We start from the raw sequence: 20,670 nt of genomic DNA, 5'->3' as shown, positions 1-20,670 counted from the left end.
AAGAAGGCAAAATCCTGCACCTCGCCTTACGGATAGCTTGGGCGTCTCAGAGAGCACTGAACCCTCCCTCAAGCCTGAACGTTTCCTTCCTTTGCTTTCCTGATGCCTCCCTGTTTTTCCCACCCCTCTGGTCCTGGGGCTGTGGGGTTCGTACCTCGGGTTTCTCTCTTCTCACTTTAAACATAATGTCCCAGACAGTCTCCTCCATATGTGTAGTTTATATGCTCGACAACTTGTGCGTGTCTCCGGACCCATCTATCCATCGTCTCCTGGCAGCCTGGCTTTCACCCGGCACAGGCACCTCAGAATCTGAAGTTCTGACTCCACTCCCTTCTTCTGCTTGTGTTACCTTCTTTCTGATGGGCCTCACCCTTCCTATAGCAGCCTGAAACAAAAGAGAGCACCTCCCTTGATTCTTCCCCCTGCCAGCATCCCTAGATCTCATCCATCACCTTGGACTATAGATTCTGCCTCCTTAATAATTGGTTACTTCTCTCCAGTCCCAGGAGTCCTTTTCCCGTATTTGAGACCTGGGCTCCAGGTGATCCTGAATGATGTCACCTCACACTGTGATTTCCACCAGGCTTTCCGAACTGCCTCCTGATTCGCATCCCCCAGCCACAATCTTTCATCCTTCTGCATTCAGAGTTACTCCTCTGAACCAACCTGATTGTGCATATCTGCTTAATACCCATCGCCATGTTTTATTACCTTGGGGACAAAAATCTCACCTCTTTACCCTAGCATTCAAGATTCTTCATGGTAGGGCCCGACTGTCATGTCAGTTTCGCCTGCCGTCTCTCCCCCCGCCACCCCACCCAATGCACCCTAAGCTGCAGCTATAGCAATCTTTTCAGTTCTTCAAACATCCCTCCAACTTTTGCCTAGAATGCTTCCTGCTTACCTTTGCTTCAGGTCCCAGCTTAAGGATCACCTCCAGAAATACCCCAGACCCCTGCCACCACTTGCCCATCCCCAGATGTCAGGTTTGCCCCTCCTGAGCTCTCACAGCTGCCTATACTTCTCACCACTGTTCAGACTGTTTGTTTCCTCCATTTTCCTCAGTAGACCTGGAAGACGGGAATTAAAACTTGTTCATTGGTGTGCCAGTGGTGTGCCTAGAAGGCTTCCAAATATTTCTGAAAATAAGGAGATATGCCAAATTTAGAAGGAAAACATCATAATCATTGGACCGGTTTATTGAAGCTGAGAAGTTTTCTCACAATCCAAATGGCTTCTGGTACAGGATGTGTGACACCTTTCTGACCACAAGGCCCCATCCACCAAACCAGGACAGATCAACACCTGTTTATCCTGGCATATAATTCAGCATTAAGATACTGCCACATGTGGGCTCTGCGGCTGGATACAGATCAAGCTCTCTGGAACGTCTGTTTGCACACTTGGCCTTCACAGAACATTTCCTAGGGGCAGGGAGGAAGGGAAGACGAAAGAAGATGAGTTGGCATGTGGTCTATTACTATTAGTCACAACACTTCTGACACCAGGTACGTGGTGTCTTTTCCAATCCCATGTCTCCAACCCTCTGACGCCAAACTGGATGGTCAAGAGTTTTTCTTTTTTTAAAGTTTCACTTTTACTTGTATCTTTCTTTCTCTTTTTAAAAAAATATTTATTTATTTAGTTGCACCGGGTCTTAGTTGTGGCAGGCAGGCTCCTTAGTTGCAGCATGTGGGCTCCTTAGTTGTGGCATGCATGTGGGATCTAGTTCCCTGACCAGGGATTGAACCCAGGCCCACTGCATTGGGAGTGCGGAGTCTTATCCACTACTGGAATGGCCAAGAATTTACTTCAGTTCTGACACTGAGGACCAGAGCTAGTGCAGACCCCACAGGTCAAGGGCTTAGTCTCATGAGATTGCCCTTACTTCAGACATCAGTCACAAGTCCCAGGCCACCTATACTTCTGACCGAACAACTGTAAATTGGGGATTCCCACAACCCCCTCCCCTCAGGTTCAATACTTTGCCAGAATGGCTCACAGAAACACTCTTTACTTGTACTTACAGATTTATTGTAAAGGATGCAACTCAGGAAGAGCCAAACGGAAGAGATGCATAGGACAAGGTATCGCCGGGGGCGGGGCGGGGGGGGCGTTTGGCAGGGCGGGCAGAGCTCCAGGAGGGCTACCCTTCCAGCACTTCTATGTCTTTACCAACCAGGAAGCTCTCTGAACCCCCTTACGTAGGGGTTTTTATGGAGGTTTCATTACACAGGTATGATAGCTTAAATCACTGGTCATTGCTCATTAACTTAATCTCCAGATCCTCTTCCCTCACCCAAGCTCAGGGGCTGTGCTGAGAGTTCCAGCTTTCTAATCCGGCCTTGATCTTTCTTGGGACCAGCCCCCATCCTGAAGCTATCTAGGGTCCCCAGCCACCAGTCAGCTCATTAGCACACAGAAGACACTCTCATAACTCTGATTCCAGGGGTTTTAGGAACCAGGTACAAAGACCAAATATTTATTCATGTATGTATGTTTGTATGTATGTATACTCTATTTTTTTGGAATTTTTGAATTTTATCTTATTTATTTTTTTTATACATCAGGTTCTTATTAGTTATCCATTTTACACATATTAGTGTATACATGTCAATCCCAATCTCCCAATTCATCACCCCCACCCCTGCCACTTTCCCCCCTTGGTGTCCACACGTTTGTTCTCTACATCTGTGCCTCAATTTCTGCCCTGCAAACCGGTTCATCTGTACCATTTTTCTAGGTTCCACATACATGCGTTAGTATACGATATTTGTTTTTCTCTTTCTGACTTACTTCACTCTGTATGACAGTCTCTAGATCCATCCATGTCTCTACAAATGACCCAATTTTGTTCCTTTTTATGGCTGAGTAATAGTCCACTGTATATATGTACCACATCTTCTTTATCCATTCGTCTGTGGATGGGCATTTAGGTTGCTTCCATGACCTGGCTACTGTAAATAGCGCTGCAATGAACATTGGGGTGCATGTGTCTTTTTGAATTATAGTTTCTCTGGGTGTATGCCAGTAGTGGGATTGCTGGGTCATATGGTAATTCTGTTTTTAGTTTTTTAACTAAAAATACTCCATACTGTTCTCCATAGTGGCTGTATCAATTTACATTCCCACCAACAGTGCAAGAGGGTTCCCTTTTCTCCACACCCTCTCCAGCATTTGTTATTTGTAGATTTTCTGATGATGCCCGTTCTAACTGGTGTGAGGGGATACCTCATTGTAGTTTGGATTTGCATTTCTCTAATAGTTAGTGAAGTTGAGCAGCTTTTCATGTGCTTCTTGGTCATCTGTATGTCTTCTTTGGAGAAATGTCTATTTAGGTCTTCTGCCAATTTTCTGATTGGGTTGTTTGTTTGTTTAATACTGAGCTGCATGAGCTGTTTATATATTTTGGAGATTAATCCTTTGTCCGTTGATTCATTTGCAAATATTTTCTCCCATTCTGAGGGTTGTCTTTTTGTCTTGTTTGTAGTTTCCTTTGCTTTGCAAAAGCTTTGAAGTTTCATTAGGTCCCATTCGTTTATTTTTGTTTTTATTTCCATTATTCTAGGAGGTGTATCAAAAAAGATCTTGCTGTGATTTATGTCAGAGTGTTCTTCCTATGTCTTCCACTAAGTTTTATAGTGTCTGGTCTTACATTTAGGTCTCTAATCTATTTTGAGTTCATTTTTGTGTATGGTGCTAGGGAGTGTTCTAATTTCATTTTTTACATGTAGCTGTCCAGTCTTCCCAACACCACTTATTGAAGAGACTGTCTTTTCTCCATTGTATATCTTTGCCTCCTTTTTCATAGATTAATTGACCATAGGTGTGTGGGTTTATCTCTGGGCTTTCTATCCTGTTCCATATATCTATATTTCTGTTTTTGTGCCAGTACCATATTGTCTTGATTACTGTAGCTTTAGTATAGTCTGAAGTCAGGGAGTCTGATTCCTCCAGCTCCACTTTTTCCCCTCAAGACCGCTTTGGCTATTTGGGGTCTTTTGTGTCTCCATACAAATTTTAAGATTTTTTGTTCTAGTTCTGTAAAAAATGCCACTGGTAATTTGATAGAGATTGCATTGAATCTGTAGATTGCTTTGGGTAGTATAGTCATTTGCACAATATTGACTCTTCCATTCCAAGAACATGGTATATCTCTCCATCTGTTTGTGTCATCTTTGAGTTCTTTCATCAGTGTCTTATAGTTTTCTATACAGGTATAGGTCTTTTACCTCCTTAGGTAGGTTTATTCCTAGGTATTTTATTCTTTTTGTTGCAGTCGTGAATGGGATTGTTCAAATATTTATTTTTATTGTATCACAGCTTGTAAGAATCATCCCAAGAGTATCCTTAGAGCAAGGGTCCTTCTATCCTCTGCTTCGGCAGAGTTCTTGGCTATGCCAAAGAAGGATGCATGCAATTTGAACATTACTTCTTACAGCCAACTAATCTGAATCCTCAAACAAATTTGTGTTTTCTTTGTAGGTTCATGTTACATTTTTGTGATGGCAAGTTTCTTAACTTTGTTTTTATTGCAAGAAGAGTGTGAGATCTGTCAACCTAAGAATCAAAATATCTTCAATGTCTTCGTAATCAAAGACTCCCCAGACTCTCAAATACCACCCATATCCAACTTTAACATGAGTGCTCTCATTTTGTTTTCATGGATCTCACCTAGATTTCACATGTATGTTGAGACTTAAAAAAACAGAGTTGGAAGCACCCATTCTTGTCAGACTTAGATTTGCATCTCTACTCTGCAACCTTGGGGAATTTCTAAATCTCAGTCTCTTCATTTGTAAATGGGAAAAATAGTGTCCCTTTCTCAGGACTGTCTTGAAGACTAAGTGAGAAAATGTACTCAAAGGATTTAGCTAAGTAATCACACGCAAAATCATCACTCAAAAACTGTAAGCCAGGGCTTCCCTGGTGGTGCAGTGGTTAAGAAACCGCCTGCCAATGCAGGGGACGTGGGTTCGAGCCCTGGTCTGGGAAGATCCCACATGCCGCGGAGCAACTAAGCCCGTTCGCCACAACTACTGAGCCTGCGCTCTACAGCCCGTGAGCCACAACTGCTGAGCCCACATGCCACAGCTACTGAAGCCCGTGCGCCTAGAACCCGTGCTCCACAACAAGAAAAGCCACCGCAACAAGAAGCCTGCGCACCACAACAAAGAGTAGTTGCTCACTGCAACTAGAGAAAGCCCGTGCTCCGCAACGAAGACCCAATGCAGCCACAAATAAATAAATAAATAAATATTTTTTTTAAAAAAATGTAAGCCATTGTAACATACCTGTATGGCAGGAAGAAATTCTCATTTTAAAAGCCATAATTAAGCCTTTATGTACAATTTTATACCCTCTAGATTATATTGAGAAATTATTGATTAGGTTGAGCTACAATTTGTATGGTTTTTAAGTGCTGGTGGCATAAGAAATTGATATACCCTTTTGGAAGCGAGTAAGGCAACAAAGTAGCAGGAGGCAATGATGTCTCTGACAACACTGATCCTCTCTGTGAATTCTTCCCAAGGGAATAAATGCATGCACGCAAAAAATTCTGTTTATATGAATTTAAGAAATAGCTGAGGGCTTCCCTGGTGGCGCAGTGGTTGAGAGGTTGCCTACCGTCGCAGGGGACGTGGGTTCATGCCCTGGTCCGGGAAGATCCCACATGCCGCGGAGCGGCTGGGCCCGTGCACCATGGCTGCTGAGCCTGCATGTCTGGAGCCTGTGCTCCACAACAGGAGAGGCCACAACAGTGAGAGGCTCACATGCCGCAAAAAAAAAAAAAAAAAAAAGAAAAAGAAATAGCTGAAAACACCCTGAAATCTTCCTGGACATTGAAATTAAGAAAATGTTTTACTAATATGAGAGTTCATGAACCTGATGGAATATTATGCAGCCAGTTTGCTACGTTATTATATGTATTCAATTTATACATGATGAATTCAATAGGGAAATTATTTAGAAACCTGGAATATGTTTTTCTATTGAATGAAAAGGAAGAATATTCTAACAGACTGGATGGTAAGACACCAAACTGAAAACAGTGAGTTGGGATGATAGGATTGCTGGGCATGGTTTCCTGTTTAGCATTTTCTTTAATAATCTCATCAGACATAAGAACACTCAACAAGAAAATACAAACAACCCAATCAAAATAATGGGCAGAAGACCTAAATATACATTTCTCCAAAGAAGACATACAAATGGCCAATAGGCACATGAAAAGATGCTCAACATCGCTAATTATTAAAGAAATGCAAATCAAAATTACAATGAGGTACCAGCTCACACCAGTCAGAATGACCAGCATTAAAAAGTCTAAAAATAACATATGCTGGAGAGAGTGTGGAGAAAAGGGAGCCCTCCTACACTGTTGGTGGGAATGTCAATTGGTGCAGCCACTATGGAGAACAGTATGCAGGTTCCTTAAAAAAAGTAAAAATAGAATTGCCATATGACTCAGCAATCCCACTACTGGGCATATACCCAGAGAAAACCATACTTCAAAAAGACACATGCACCCCAATGTTCACTGCAGCACTGTTTACAATAGCCAGGTCACGGAAGCAACCTAAATGCCCATTGACAGATGAATGGATAAAGAAGGTGTGGTACATATATACAATGGAATATTACTCAGCCATGAAAAGGAACGATATTGGGTCATTTGTAGAGATGTGGATGGGCCTAGAGACTGTGAAGCAAGTGACAAAGAGAAAAACAAATATATATTAACACATATATGTGGAATCTAGAAAAATCGTACAGTTGAACTGGTTTGCAAGGCAGAAATAGAGACACAGATGTAGAGAACAAATGTATGGACACCAAGGGGGGAAAGCAGGTGTGGGGGTGGGGTGAAATGAATTGGGAGATTGGGATTGACATGTATACACACTACTATGTATAAAATAGATAACAAGAACCTGCTGTATAAAAAATAATAATAATAAATTAATAAATACAAAAAACCCCCAAAGAATTACCATATGATCCAGCAATCCCACTCCTGAGCATATACCCAGACAAAACTATAATTCAAAAAGATACATGCACCCCTATGTTCATAGCAGCATTATTCACAATAGCCAAGACATGGAAACAATCTAGATGTCCATTGACAGATGAATGGATAAAGAAGATATGATACACACACACACACACACACACGATGGAATACTACTCAGCCATAAAAAAGAACAAAATAATGCCATTTGCAGTAACATGGATGCAACTAGAGATTATCATACTACGTGAAGTAAGTCAGACAGAGAAAAACAAATATCATATGACATCACTCATATGTGGAATCTAAAATATGATACAAATGAACCTATTTATGAAGCACAAACAGACTCACAGACATAGAGACCAGACTTGTGGTTGCCAAGGGCGGGGGAGGGAAGGGATGGACTGGGAGTTTGGGGTTAGTAGATGCAAACTATTACATATAGAATGGATGGACCACAAGGTCCTACTGTATGGCACAGGGAACTATACTCAATGTCCTGGGATAAACCATAATAGAAAAGAATATAAAAAAGAATATAGGGCTTCCCTGGTGGCGCAGTGGTTGAGAGTCCGCCTGCTGATGCAGGGGACACGGGTTCGTGCCCCGGTCCGGGAAGATCCCACATGCTGCGGAGCGGCTGGGCCCATGAGCCATGGCCGCTGAGCCTGAGCGTCCGGAGCCTGTGCTCCGCAACGGGAGGGGCCACAACAGTGAGAGGCCCGAGTAACGCAAAAAAAAAAAATATATATATATATATATATATATATATATATATATATATATATATATATATAACTGAGTCACTGCTGTACAGCAGAAATTAACACATTGTAAATCAACTATATTTCAATAAAATTAAAAAAAGAACAAAACAGGGCAAGTACCAGGTAGAGTTGGTCCCCTTCAATCCAATGGGTCCAGCCTCTGTTCTTCTTTTGCCCCTTCTGCACACAGGTGAGTCTGTCATTGTCCCAGATGACCAAGCTCTGCATGAGGGATGGGAGAAAATACTGGTTTGCTCTAGCAACATCCTCAGGTATTACCAGGGAAGGTGCCAAGGTAACCTTGCAAAACTAAAAGCCTACGTCATTACTTTAATTTTTACCTTGCATTTTCTGTTATCCAGGCCTTTGTTATCCTCATCAAATTCTTCTCCAACTTTAAATTTCACAAGGTAGTTCCTGAAGCTGCTGTTCGTGTGGATGGTAAAAGAATCCCCATTCTGCTCGATCACTTTCTGTGGTTTCAGCAGCCTGGCTATCTTACGCGTGGCAAAGTCAATATCTTAAAAATAATTTTTTAGAAAGAAAAGAAGACATTTCAACATTTCCTTGAGATGCAAAGACTAAGAATTTGGCAGCTGTCCTCAAAATCACTGCATTTGATGGCTAGTCTTGCTTTTACAACTTCAGTGTCGTTCGTTTCCTGACAAAATTGGATCTACAGGGTCAGCTATCCTGGCAAATCTCCTTCCAGAGGCTGATTAAAAATCTTGAACAGCTTTCAGGGAAAGTTCATTTGGCTGGCTGTGCGTTAGGTGATGGATTTGAAGCTGGGCATGGCAGAGACAGTTCTGGGAATCCCCTCAGAGGCTGACAAGAGGACGAGGAAGCCAAGGGGACTGGGCTCAGGCCCCAATCCAGCCTCAGTCACAGATGCCTTTTTCTGCTTTATACATTTACACTTCCAATTAAGACAGCATTTGAACAGTTTCTGAACACAGGGAAAAAAAACAAAACAAAACAAAGCACCTCTAACAAAAAAGAAAAACAAACAGAGAATTCCCTGGCAGTCCAGTGGTTAGGACTCGACGTTTTTACTGCCAAGAGCCTGGGTTCGATCCCTGGTCGGGGAACTAAGATCCTGCAAGCTGTGTGGTGCAGCCAAACAAAAACTTAATAATTTAAATTTTTTTTTTAATTTTAAAAATTAAAACAAGAAAAAAATTAAAATGAAAAAAGAGGAAATAAAGCACCTCAAAAAACATTGTAATCATGCAAATACTACTATACATTGAGAAATCTTTAATAAGCTTTAAAAGAGTCACACACCAAAACATGGAACACTGAGACGATCAGCATTTTGGTATAGACAGCTCCCATTAAGTGGCTATCAACCCATTAGGTACTAGAGGTAAGGGTTGCTATTTTATTTTATTTATTTTATTTATTTATTTTTAACATCTTTATTGGAGTATAATTGTTTTACAATGGTGTGTTAGTTTCTGCTTTATAACAAAGTGAATCAGCTATTCATATACATATATCCCCAAATCTCCTCCCGCTTGTGTCTCCCTCCCACCCTCCCTATCCCACCCCTCTAGGTGGTCACAAAGCACCGAGCTGATCTCCCTGTGCTATGCGGCTGCTTCCCACTAGCGATCTATTTTACATTTGGTAGTGTATGTATGTCCGTGCCACTCTCTCACTTCGTCCCAGCTAGGGGCAGGACAGGAATAAAGACGCAGATGTAGAGAATGGACTTGAGGACACAGGGTTGCTATCTTAAATAGGGAAGCCAAGTGCCATTTCAGCCAGAGCTGAGGGAGATGACGAAGTGAGCTGTAAGCTGTGCAGATCTGGGGGGAAAGAAGTGTAAGACAGAGGTCACAAGGATCCCAGGAAGGGCGTGCCAGATGGTCTCAGGAACACCCAGGAGCCTGGGGTGGCTGGAGCAGAATGAGGGAGACTGAGGAGGAGGAGGAGACCTAGAGATGAGATGCGAGGGGACAGTAAGGACCATCGGGCTTCAACCCAGAGCAAGATGGAGTCAGCTGGGAGCCACTGGAACGTTTAGAGCAGGTGACACGATCTGACATGATCAGGCAGTCACAGCGATATGCTGGCTCGTCACCCTGGACAATTCTATGAGTCACAGGGCATGGTTCTCCTATTTAGGGACTGTCCTATTATGTAGAATAAAGTTTTAGGAATCTTCATTGCAGAGACTTACGTACCTCATTGCAGGTAGCTTGGTCCCAGAGTTGACCCCTGTTTTAATTTGTTTGCCTAACAGATTGGGTTTTTCCTGACACGACTGCCACTTGGGGTTAGCTGTGCTTCTCGGGGCCAGGTGCCTCATACTTCCATTTCCAGCCTAGAAAACGTGGCCAAGCCCTGAGTAGGGGTCCTTCAGCATCTCATTAGCCCCCACCCATTTCTTTTGTCTTCTTAAAAATTTTTTCTCTTTTTTTGGCCTCGCCACGTGGCTTGCGGGATCCTGGTTCTCTGAACAGGGATTGAACCTGGGCAGTGACAGTGCAGAGTCCTAACCACTGGACTGCCAAGGAATTCCCAGTCCCACCCATTTCTAAGCTCAATGATAGTATAAATGTTTTAGAATGAAATAATGCCATTTGCAGCCACATGGATGGACCTAGAGATTATCATACTAAGTGAAGTAAGTCAGAAAGAGAAAGACAAATACCATATAATATCATTTATATGTGGAATCTAAAATATAAATATCTACGAAACAGAAACAGACTCACAGACATAGACTCACACCCCTCTTGTGGCTGGCAAGAGGGGTGGAGTGGGGGAGGGAAGGATTGGGAGTTTGGGATTAGCAGGTGCAAACTATTATATATAGGATGGATCAACAACAAGGTCCTACTGTATAGCACAGGGAACTATATTCAATAACCTGTGATAAACCATAACGGAAAAGAACATGAAAAAGAATACAAACGTATAACTCAATCACTGTTTTACAGCAGAAATCAACACAACATTGTAAATCAACTATACTTCAATAAAATTTTTTTTTAGTTTTTTTAACCTAGAACTCAAGTTTTTAGCATGAAATGCAAATGATCCAGTCTTTACTTGTTTTCAAAAATGTTTAAACATTGAGGCTAAACCCTTAAAATATTTATCTGATTATTAAAATGACCAAGCCAAATTTAAAATAGTTATCACTGACTTTCCTTAAACCCTATTCTGTATGTGGAACAAAAACAAACAAGAGGGCTTCCTTGGTGGCACAGTGGTTAAGAATCCGCCTGCCAATGCAGGGGACATGGGTTCGAGCCCTGGTCCGGGAAGATCCCACATGCCGCAGAGCAACTAAACCCGTGCGCCACAACTACTGAGCCCGTGCTCTAGAGCCCGCGAGCCACAACTACTGAGCCTGCATGCCACAACTACTGAAGCCCACCCGCCTGGAGCTCATGCTCCACAAGAGAAGCCATTGCAATGAAAAGCCCGCACACCTCAACGAAGAGTAGCCCCCACTCACCGCAACTAGAGAAAGCCTGCGTGCAGCAACGAAGACCCAACACAGCCAAAAATAAATAAATTAAAACAACAAACAAAAGCAAACAAACAAGAATCCAAACTTTAGATAATTACTTTACATCAGTTATGCTTTTACCATCAGTGAGATGATTTGTTGCTAGTAAATTTATAATTAGTACTACTGTTACTGAAAGCTCGGCCTCTCTGCGCACCGGCGCCTAATCAAATCCAGGAGACAGAGTTTTGGGTGAAGTAGAAAAGGAGAGCTTTATTGCTTTGCCAGGCAAAGGGGCACACAGCGGGCTTTGGCCTCGAAAAACTGTGTGTCCCAACCCCAGAGGATTTGATGAAGGGTTTTATAACAGTGGTTCAAAGGCGGGGAAGTCTCTGACAAGATTAGGGTGTGAGCAGGGTTTGCACTTCCTTAACCTCATCTCATGTGGTCATCTCCTCATCTTAATGAGCTTCCCTGGTCCCTTTAATCTTGCCTCAGGTGGTTTCTTGGCTGCAACTTCTTGATTAGCAACTGTTGGAAATCCGCCCTTTGGAACTCAGGGAAGGTCATGGAGGCTGGAGTCTTGCCTGTAAGAAATGGTAGACAGGGACCTCCCTGCTGGCGCAGTGGAATCCACCTGCCAATGCAGGGGACACGGGTTCGAGCCCTGGTCCGGGAAGATCCCACATGCAGCGGAGCAGCTAAGCCCGTGCGCCACAACTACTGAGCCTGCGTGCTGCTACTACTGAAGCCCACCTGCCTAGAGCTTATGCTCCATAAGAGAAGCCACTGCAGTGAGAAGCCCGTGTACCTCAACGAAGAGTAGCCCCCGCTCACCGCAACTAGAGAAAGCCTGCGCACAGCAACGAAGACCCAACACAGCCAAAAATAAATAAATAAATAAATAAATTAAAAAAACCGGTGGACAGGGACTTCCCTGGTGGTCCAGTGGTTAAGAACCTGCCTTCCAATGCAGGGTACTCAGGTTTGATTCCTGGTTGGGGAAATAAGATCCCACATGCTGTGGGGCATCTAAGCCCCCACACCACAACTAGAGAGGAGCCCGCAAGCCGCCACTAGAGAAGCCTGTGCCACAACAAAAGATCCTGCGTGCTGCAACTAAGACCCGACACAGCCAAATAAATAAATATTTTCAAAAAAGAAGAAGAAATGGTGGACAAAAGAAGGCCTCCGTGCGCAGGCCGAACTCGGTTTCGCTACCACATTGTAAGATTGTCACTTAACAGATTTGCAGTTGCAAGGTTGGCCTTTTTAAAGATCAAAATTTAAATTAGCTTAAGTTCTGGTCATTTTCTGCCAGGTCTACACTTACCATGACCTCAGTGGCCAAATGGCTTTAGTGCTCATAAGGCTTTTGTCCAGGTCAAACCATGCTTTTCCACACCATTAGATTTTTCAGTAGGAAACAAGACATTCCAGCAGGAGGAGGAAACAATCTAAAGGATGCACATCCTATTACAAGGATGTGTGTGAGCATACACATTTTAGGGCAGGATCTCAAAGAGGCCAACACAAACATTTACTTTTCTAAACTTCATGTGTTCACATTAACCCTTCATCCCAAAGCCACTTCTAATCTTGAGGCAATGTGGGTCTTGGAGCCAAGAGATATTGGCTTTAAATCCAGTTTATGTGGTAACCTTGGACAAGCTGGTAACATCCCTGCCTTCTCATGTTCATGAGATTAAAGGGGAGTCCAGACAAGATGGTCAAGCCCTTGCAGGCATTAGCACAGCATTCCTTCCTGCCTAGAGCTTCACACCTTGGGTCTTCCTTTGCTATTGTGGGGTCCACCAAGAACTCCCAAATCCAGAGCTAGCTCCTCCAGTCTTTAGAACCCAAGCAAACTTTCTTCAATGTCCAAAGGACAAATTGCCTTTCTTCTCCCTGCAATGTGGCAGAAGCTAGGAAAGCGCAGTATCAGAGCCATGTTGGGGAGTCGCAGGATCAGCCCTAGTCAGAAAGGAGTAATTTTCCCCCTCAAAAGAGATATGCTGGGGGACTTCCCTGGTGGCGCAGTGGTTAAGAATCTGCCTGCCAATGCAGGGGACACGGGTTCGAGCCCTGGTCTGGGAAGATCCCACATGCCGCGGAGCAACTAAGCTTGTGCGCCACAACTACTGAGCCTGCACTCTAGAGTTCGTGAGCCACAACCACTGAAGCTCGCGTGCCTAGAGCCCGTGCTCCGCAACAATAGAAGCCACCGCAATGAGAAGCCTGCGCACCACAACGAAGAGTAGCCCCTGGGCTTCCCTGGTGGCTCAGTGGTTGAGAGTCCGCCTGCCGATGCAGGGGACACGGGTTCGTGCCCCAGTCCGGGAAGATCCCAAATGCCGCGGAGTGGCTGGGCCAGCGAGCCATGGCCGCTGAGCCTGCGCGTCCGGAGCCTGTGCTCCGCAACGGGAGAGGCCACAACAGTGAGAGGCCCGCGTACCGCAAAAAAACAAAAACAAACAAAGAGTAGCCCCTGCTCGCAGCAACTAGAGAAAGCCCGTGTGCAGCAACGAAGACCAAGTGCAGCCAAAAATAAATAAATAGATACATTTATAAAAGAAAAAACAACCATAAACATTTTTAAAGGGAGAATCATTTGGGGAGGGGGTCAGAGTCTTTGCTCTCTTCCACTGTGTGCAGACTTTCAGGGTGGTGTTCTAGGAATCTTGTGCTCAGTCTGAAGTTACCATCATCCACCTGGGTGGAGACCTTAGTTCCCGCAGAAGAACTCAAGCATAAGAACTCTGAGATGCTCGTCACTGAATGTTCTTTATCAGATTGTTATGTATATTCCTTGAGGAGGAACAAGGACCCTGCCCCAAGGCTGCACTATTGTTTCTTGACTGCTCCTCCTTTGTTTCTGCACTCCCTACTTTCCCTGATAAGCAACTTGAATCTTACCTTTGGAACTCAGGGAAGGTCAAGGAAACTGAATGAAGCCTACTTCCTACAAATAAGAAAGGAGGGACACAGAAAGGATTTGTACCCATGAGGGCCCCACAGGATTCTACTCAGTTTCAGAATCACCTAAGAATCTGGTTGAATGCAGATACTGATTCCATAGATCCAGGATCTGGGATGAGGCACAAGTGTCTGCATTCTCAGGAGTTCTGCTGGTCCTTGAGCAACAAGATCCTACGATCATCTGGATCTGGGCCCCTATTTTGCCCAGGAAAAATGCATTGACCCTGGAGTCTATGTTTTTACATGTGGAAGGCAGAAGAGAGTGTTTGCCACACCAATAGCCATGTGTGCCAAATCATTTTCTTCCCAGGGTTTTGGCAACTGGCAATAGGTTTTAGGCTGATTTCAGCTACTGTATAAAATGCTAATGTAAGCAGATAGGTTAGGGGGTCCCCCAGAGAAAGAGAACCAGGCTGGCTTTCTTGACATAAGAGAAACCATTTTTGGCCTTGCCATTTTTATTTTTTTGGTGTTGCCTTTTATTTTTATTTTAGTTTAGTTTAGTTTTTGGCCATGCCGTGTGGTATGTGGGGTCTTAGTTCCCCAGGGATTGAACCCACGCCCCCTGCATTGGAAGCACAGAGTCTTAATCGCTGGACCACCAGGGAAGTCCCATGGCCTAGCCATTTTGTGATCTAAGCCTGGCCATAATGAGTGCCCTTGAGCAGGTCTTAGTAATGCAGGAACAAAGGAAAAGCCGTCAAGAAAAAATAGTTCAGCAATAAAAGAGTCCTACTTCCGTAAGCAGCTATTTTGCCCCTTTCCTGCTTGCCTATTTCTGTTCCCCTTAAACCTTAATTATGACAATGACATCACTAGGTAACATTTAACCTAACTCCTGACTTATGCTCTACTAAATGTCCACAATGCCTTGCCTAACCTGTTGATTCTTTCCGTAGATTAAAAGAAGTAGGAATGAAGAATTAAGTAAAGAATGACTAGTTTTCTACCCTCAGCAACTCCCTGAGCAAATTTACAGGCAGACCACACAGGCAAAATAGCATCCAAAGGGAGATCAGGAGAAGTCAGCAGGTTTGCAAGCAACGGAAAAATGACGAAGAATCTGACCTCCTACCTTAATAATTAACTGAGATTTTTTCCCCCTTTTTCCCTTTAAAAACTTTCATGGCTGAGCATAATCTTTGGAGTTGGTTTTGGGACATGAGTCCAACTTCTCCCCAGATTGCCAGCTTTTCTGATTAAAGCGACTTCCCTTTCTACCAACACTTGCCTCTTTAGTACTGGCTTTTGAGCAGAAGCGGAACCTGAGTTTGGTAACAATTCCTCCTCAAGGAATATACAGAACAATCTGATACAGTCTTAGTTCCACAGGAACTAAGGCCCCCACCCAGGTGGAGGATATGATGGTGTTAACCCTCCTGAGTTGAATCAACTAAAGCTTGGACTCTGCCCAATTCTATGCTGAATCCTCCTCTGCGCAAACCCCTTCATGAATATGCATATACCCTTAGCTTAAAACTTCACCAATTTTGCTATTCAGGGAGACAGTGCTTTGGGAAAGATCCACAGTGTTGTCCTTACTTGCTGCAAGAAATAATAAGTCCTTTCTTCTCCTGATCTTTGGCTTGGTTGTGTCTTTTGGCTGGACACCCACCAAGAGGCGAACCCAGATTTCAGGTAACACTAAGAGATCCCTTGGTTTGTATTTTAGACACTCTAGAATATCGAATCTGATCCAACCACCTCTAACAGATGGAGAATCTAAATGAACTCAGAGGTTATATGACTTTGATTCTATTACCAACAATCACCAGCTAGTTATCTGGGTTTCCAGTTTGGTGGTCTGTTATACTAACTAGTCTCTACTCCAGCATCCTTAGCACACTTATATTTCTTTTGGGAAACAGACTGCAAATAACAGTTGATGTGTTGTCTGGATCTAGTATCTTTCTGGAACCTGAACCAAATGTAAAAAAAGGAGTAGTGAGGCAGGATATTGACTCAATACTCTATGGCTTAATCCTTTGTGAAATGGGTTGGATGATAAATGAATATAGCTAATGTAAATAACTAGCCTCTGTTGGCCTCTAGGATCTAATACAGTGGCATATAATTGATAAGCTTCTACTGAAATCACGAAAAAGAAAGTATCAAACAAGGGGTCATAGCAGAGCGTAAAGAAAAGCAAGACAGTATTGGGGACAGGTGAAGGATTCCATGAATACACATTTGAAAAACACTAACTGCAACACTCAGAAGGCTCCTTTGCGATACGTGACAGGCTTAACAAAAGATGACTTCGCACACTTGAAATGCTGACCCTGACTCCATTCCCTGTTTTCTTCTCTAAGAAATTTGCTCTAAAAGCCATGGAGGGCCTTCCCTGGTGGTGCAGTGGTAAAGAATCCACCTTCCAATGCTGGGGACGTGGGTCGAACCCTGGTCTGTGAGCTAAGATCCCACATGCCACGGGGCAACTAAGCCCACACGCCGTAACTACTGAGTTTGCGCGCCTCAGCGAGAGAGCCCCCCTGCTGCAAACTACAAAGCCCAGGCCCTCTGGAGCCTGTGCGCCACAACTAGAGAGAGAAAACCTGCATGCCACAACTAGAGAGAAGCCTGTGTGCTGCAACAAAGAGCCCGTACCACAACGAAAGATCCCGCATGCCGCAACTGACCCAATGCAGCCAAGTAAATAAATAAATAAACGCCAGCCATGGAAATGGTTAAAGAGAAAGAGCATAGCAAGGCAAAATTCAAAGCCATCCCCTGGTCTTTAGCACGTTATTCTCCGTAAAAAAGCCAGATACTAGCCAGAGAAACCAGGGAAGAAAGCACTTATGGTAACATGTCGCCGCTAATTTGGGGGTGAGGAGATTAAGTACATTATCAGGAATTTACTGCTTTTGGGAAAAGTCATCATTAATTCCTTCTTATGAATGGGAAAGAGAGGAAATGAGATTCAGGTGAAGGTAGAATATGCCACCCTCAAATGTGCCACTTTGTCATAGTGACTGTTTTGAAATGAAGATGATTGGGAAGCAGATAGAAGAAAAACTCTCTGCCCTTCCCCCAGAAGCAGGACATAATTGTGTAAATGTGTCGCCCCCCCGCCCCGTACCAGGTTGGACAGAAGTTAGGGAGACAACACTAGATTCCTATCAGCCTAGAGATGGCATCAGATTTTACATAACAGACTTTACGAACTAGCTCTCATTTTCCGTTAGTTCCTCCATGTATTTATCTTCCCACAATTTGCCACCCCTAGGAAGTCAAAGCCCTTTTCTTTGTCTTGTCACTCTTTGCTGAGATGCCACATAACCAAGTTCTAACCACTCTGAGATGCTCATCACTGAATGTTCCTGTGTGTATTCACCATGCATGTGCTAACAAACTTCTCTTTGTTTGTGTCTTGTTACTCTTTTTTAATATAATTAATTAATTAATTTTTGGCTGCACTGGGTCTTCGTTGCAGTGCTCGTGCTTCCCACTGTGGTGGCTTCTCTTGTTGTGGAGCATGGGCTCTAGGTGCGTGGGTTTTAGTAGTTGTGGCACGTGGGCTTCAGTAGTTGTGGCTCGCGGGCTCTAGAGCTCAGGCTCAGTAGTTGTGGCGCACGGGTTTAGCTGCTCCGCGGCTTGTGGGATCTTCCTGGACTAGGGCTCGCACCCATCTCCCCTGCATTGGCAGGCGGATTCTTAACCACTGGGCCACCAGGGAAGTCCCTACTCTGTCTTTTTTAGTCTAATTAACAGGGCTCCAGCCAATGAACTTAAGATGGGTAGAGGAAAAATACTTTTTCCTTGCCTATGAGGTTTTGTGTCAGTATGAATCAGATTTAGTTTGAGAAGTTCCAGACTTCCCTACTTAGTGTGAGAAAGGGAGGGGAGAATCTTACCATAGGCTGGGAGATCTTAAAAACACACAGGAGCCTTAGAACCGTACATTTCAAAGTGGTTAAAATGGCCGATTTTATGTTATATTTATTTTAGCACAATTAAAAGAAAAAAGAAATAAAATGGATCCCCCTGCTCTCAGTTTACAGATGGGGAAACTGAGGCCCAGGTCAGATAATGAGGAGGCGGAGCCAGAGCAGTTCCCAGGCCCCTAGACTCCCAGCAACTCTGGCCCAACTGTCAATAGCGCCACTGATGGGTGTCATTTAGGCGAAAGTGCTTGTCACAGAGTAGGTGCTCAGAACTATCAAGTCTGAAGAATTAAACTAAGGGTAGGACGAACTAAGAATCGGCACGGAAGGGAGGCGTTCTACAGTCCCGGCAGGAAATAAACTCTTGAGGCCCCGCCGGCCCCCTACGCACCTGGAGGCCCCCGCTTTCCCTTCCCTCCGCGCCTAGAGCGCCGGAGCCCAAGCCGGGCAGGGGGCGGTGGAAGCGACCCCCCACAGACGGCCACCCACAGTCCTCCCGGCTGGAATTGGGCCCCGGGGTAGGGGGGGACGGGGTAGTGGCCTCTGAGGGGTCTGGGTTTCTTGACCCTCCTCAAGCCCTCGAGGGAAGGAGAAGCCAGAAAACTGAAGATTTCAAACGTAGCTCCCGAACTCCACCGGGCACCAGAGTCACCTGGGGGCGCAGGCGCGGCCGGAGACCGGCTGGGGAAGGTCCTCTGGGGCCCGGGAATCCGCGTCCCGGACCAGCTCCAGGTGATGTTGATGCGGCCGGCCGGGACCTCCCCGGGACGGCCACTGGGCTCGGGGAATCCCAGAGCCGCCGCCCGGAGCCTCGCGTTCAAGCGGCTGCGCAGCGAGGTTCTCTCGGGAGGGGCTTCGGGCCGGGGCGCCCCCTCACCCGGATGGACCCCCATCGTGTCCCCGAGCCTCCCAGCGAGGTGGGCCCATGCCACCCGCGCCCCCTCCTGCTTGGAAGTCCGCGATAGGACAGGAGCCTCGGCCGCGGGGTAGAGACGCACGGGGCACCGGCGGACACACGGAAGGGCAGGCAGAGAGACTCGCGGACGGGGGAGAAAGAAGGACGGGGAACGGGTGGGCGGACGGGGGACAGGAGGAAGGACGGGAGGGACCGGGACATGGGCAGACGGGTGGGGGGGCAAGGGGATGGGGGAGACCGAAGGATGGGGGGACAGGCAGACCGACTGGAGGACTGGCAGACGAACGGGGGTGGGAGTCCGACGGTCAGACGGACGGACAGCGAGACGGAGGATGGACGGGGGTGGGGAAGCGGGGTAACCGGCGGATCCTCAGGCAGACGGGGGGACGGAAGGACGGACGGACAAGGGTGAGGGGAGACAGGGAGACTGACCCACAGGACAGCCCGGCCTCCTCCGCCCTGACCCGGACGCGCGGCCGGAGCCCGAGGCCCCCGCACGGCCCCCCCGGCCCTACCTAGGGCCAGCATGTAGCCCTCCAAGTTGTCGCTGCTGAGCAGGTTCCAGGTGCCGCTGAGGTCGGCGGGCATGGCGGGGCTGGGGGCGGCACTGGCGGTGGGCGGTGGGGACTCGGGAGGTAAATGTGTGGCCGGGGAGGTGGGGCCTCCGGGAAGCCCGCCCCACTCTTGGCCTCCTTCGCCACGCGCTCCTGGATTTCTGCTACCTCCCTTTTGGAGATAGCTCAGTTTTCCTTTGGGCTTCCTCCTCTCTGCTTTAACTCCAAACCGTGATCACAGCCACACTGTTTTCTCTGCCTACACGTTACTAACCAAGGGATCTCCTTCAAAGGCATGGCATTGATTACTGTGTCAGCTGCAAATAATATACCAATAAATCCAACTCCAGTGGTCTCAATAAATAGGGGGTTATTTTCCTTACCTATCAAGCAGCCCTGGGATAAGCAGTTGCAGGTGACGATACGGCAGCTCCACTGTCACGGAAGTGGCACCTCTGTGATTCTCCCAGCTCTGTGATTCCTGCCGGTCACCTCACTGTGATGAGTTGGCTGCTGGGTTTCCAGCCGGAACATCCACATTCCGCGAAAGAAGGGGTAGAGCACCACTTGCCATTATCCCTTCATCAGATTTCTGTTTACCCTCATTGGCCCAAACTGTGTCTTATGCTACTTCTAACTGCAAGGGAGCCTGGGGAATCTAGTATCTAGTCCTTAGCCTTGTCAGTACAGAAAGGCCAAAGAGTAAGGTGTTGGGAATGTGGGCTAACCTATAATAGCCACAAACACCCTGTCTATAGGCTGGCTCCAAGACTTACCTGTCCATTTCTTTTCTTTTATTTCTATTTTTTAAAAAAATGTTATTGGAGTATAGTTGATTTACAATGTTGTGTTAGTTTCAGGTGTACAGCTTATCTGTCCATTTCTGATCTCTCCCGTGAGCTCTAGACTCAAGTATATTAATAGCCAACATTTATTGAGTGATTACTATGTGTATTATCATTTATCACAAAATCCTACCTCTCCAATAGTTACTTTAGTATCTCCATTTGACAGAGACAAAACCTGAGACACAGAGAGGTTAAGTAACTTGCCCAAGTTCATACAGTTGGTGGAAGAGTC

At 45.5% G+C, this 20,670-nt stretch overlaps 1 protein-coding gene across 1 annotated transcript; it reads right to left on the bottom strand.

Moving 5' to 3' along the window:
* Positions 1 to 1,196: 1,196 nt before the first annotated feature.
* RBP7 (retinol binding protein 7) lies at positions 1,197 to 19,632 on the bottom strand. The gene is made up of 4 exons (XM_079927378.1): positions 19,552 to 19,632; positions 8,127 to 8,305; positions 7,906 to 8,007; positions 1,197 to 1,424 (listed from the first exon to the last, which is right to left on the bottom strand). Exons 1-4 carry the CDS (start codon positions 19,622 to 19,624, stop codon positions 1,374 to 1,376), a joined length of 405 nt encoding a protein of 134 aa, XP_079783504.1. The 5' UTR covers positions 19,625 to 19,632; the 3' UTR covers positions 1,197 to 1,373.
* Positions 19,633 to 20,670: the final 1,038 nt, after the last annotated feature.

Source organism: Stenella coeruleoalba, assembly GCF_951394435.1.
Source record: "Stenella coeruleoalba genome assembly, chromosome: 1".
In the NCBI taxonomy this organism is placed as follows: Eukaryota; Metazoa; Chordata; class Mammalia; order Artiodactyla; family Delphinidae; genus Stenella; species Stenella coeruleoalba.
Note: the sequence above shows the minus strand (reverse complement) of the source record. Positions and strands in the feature narration are given on the sequence as shown.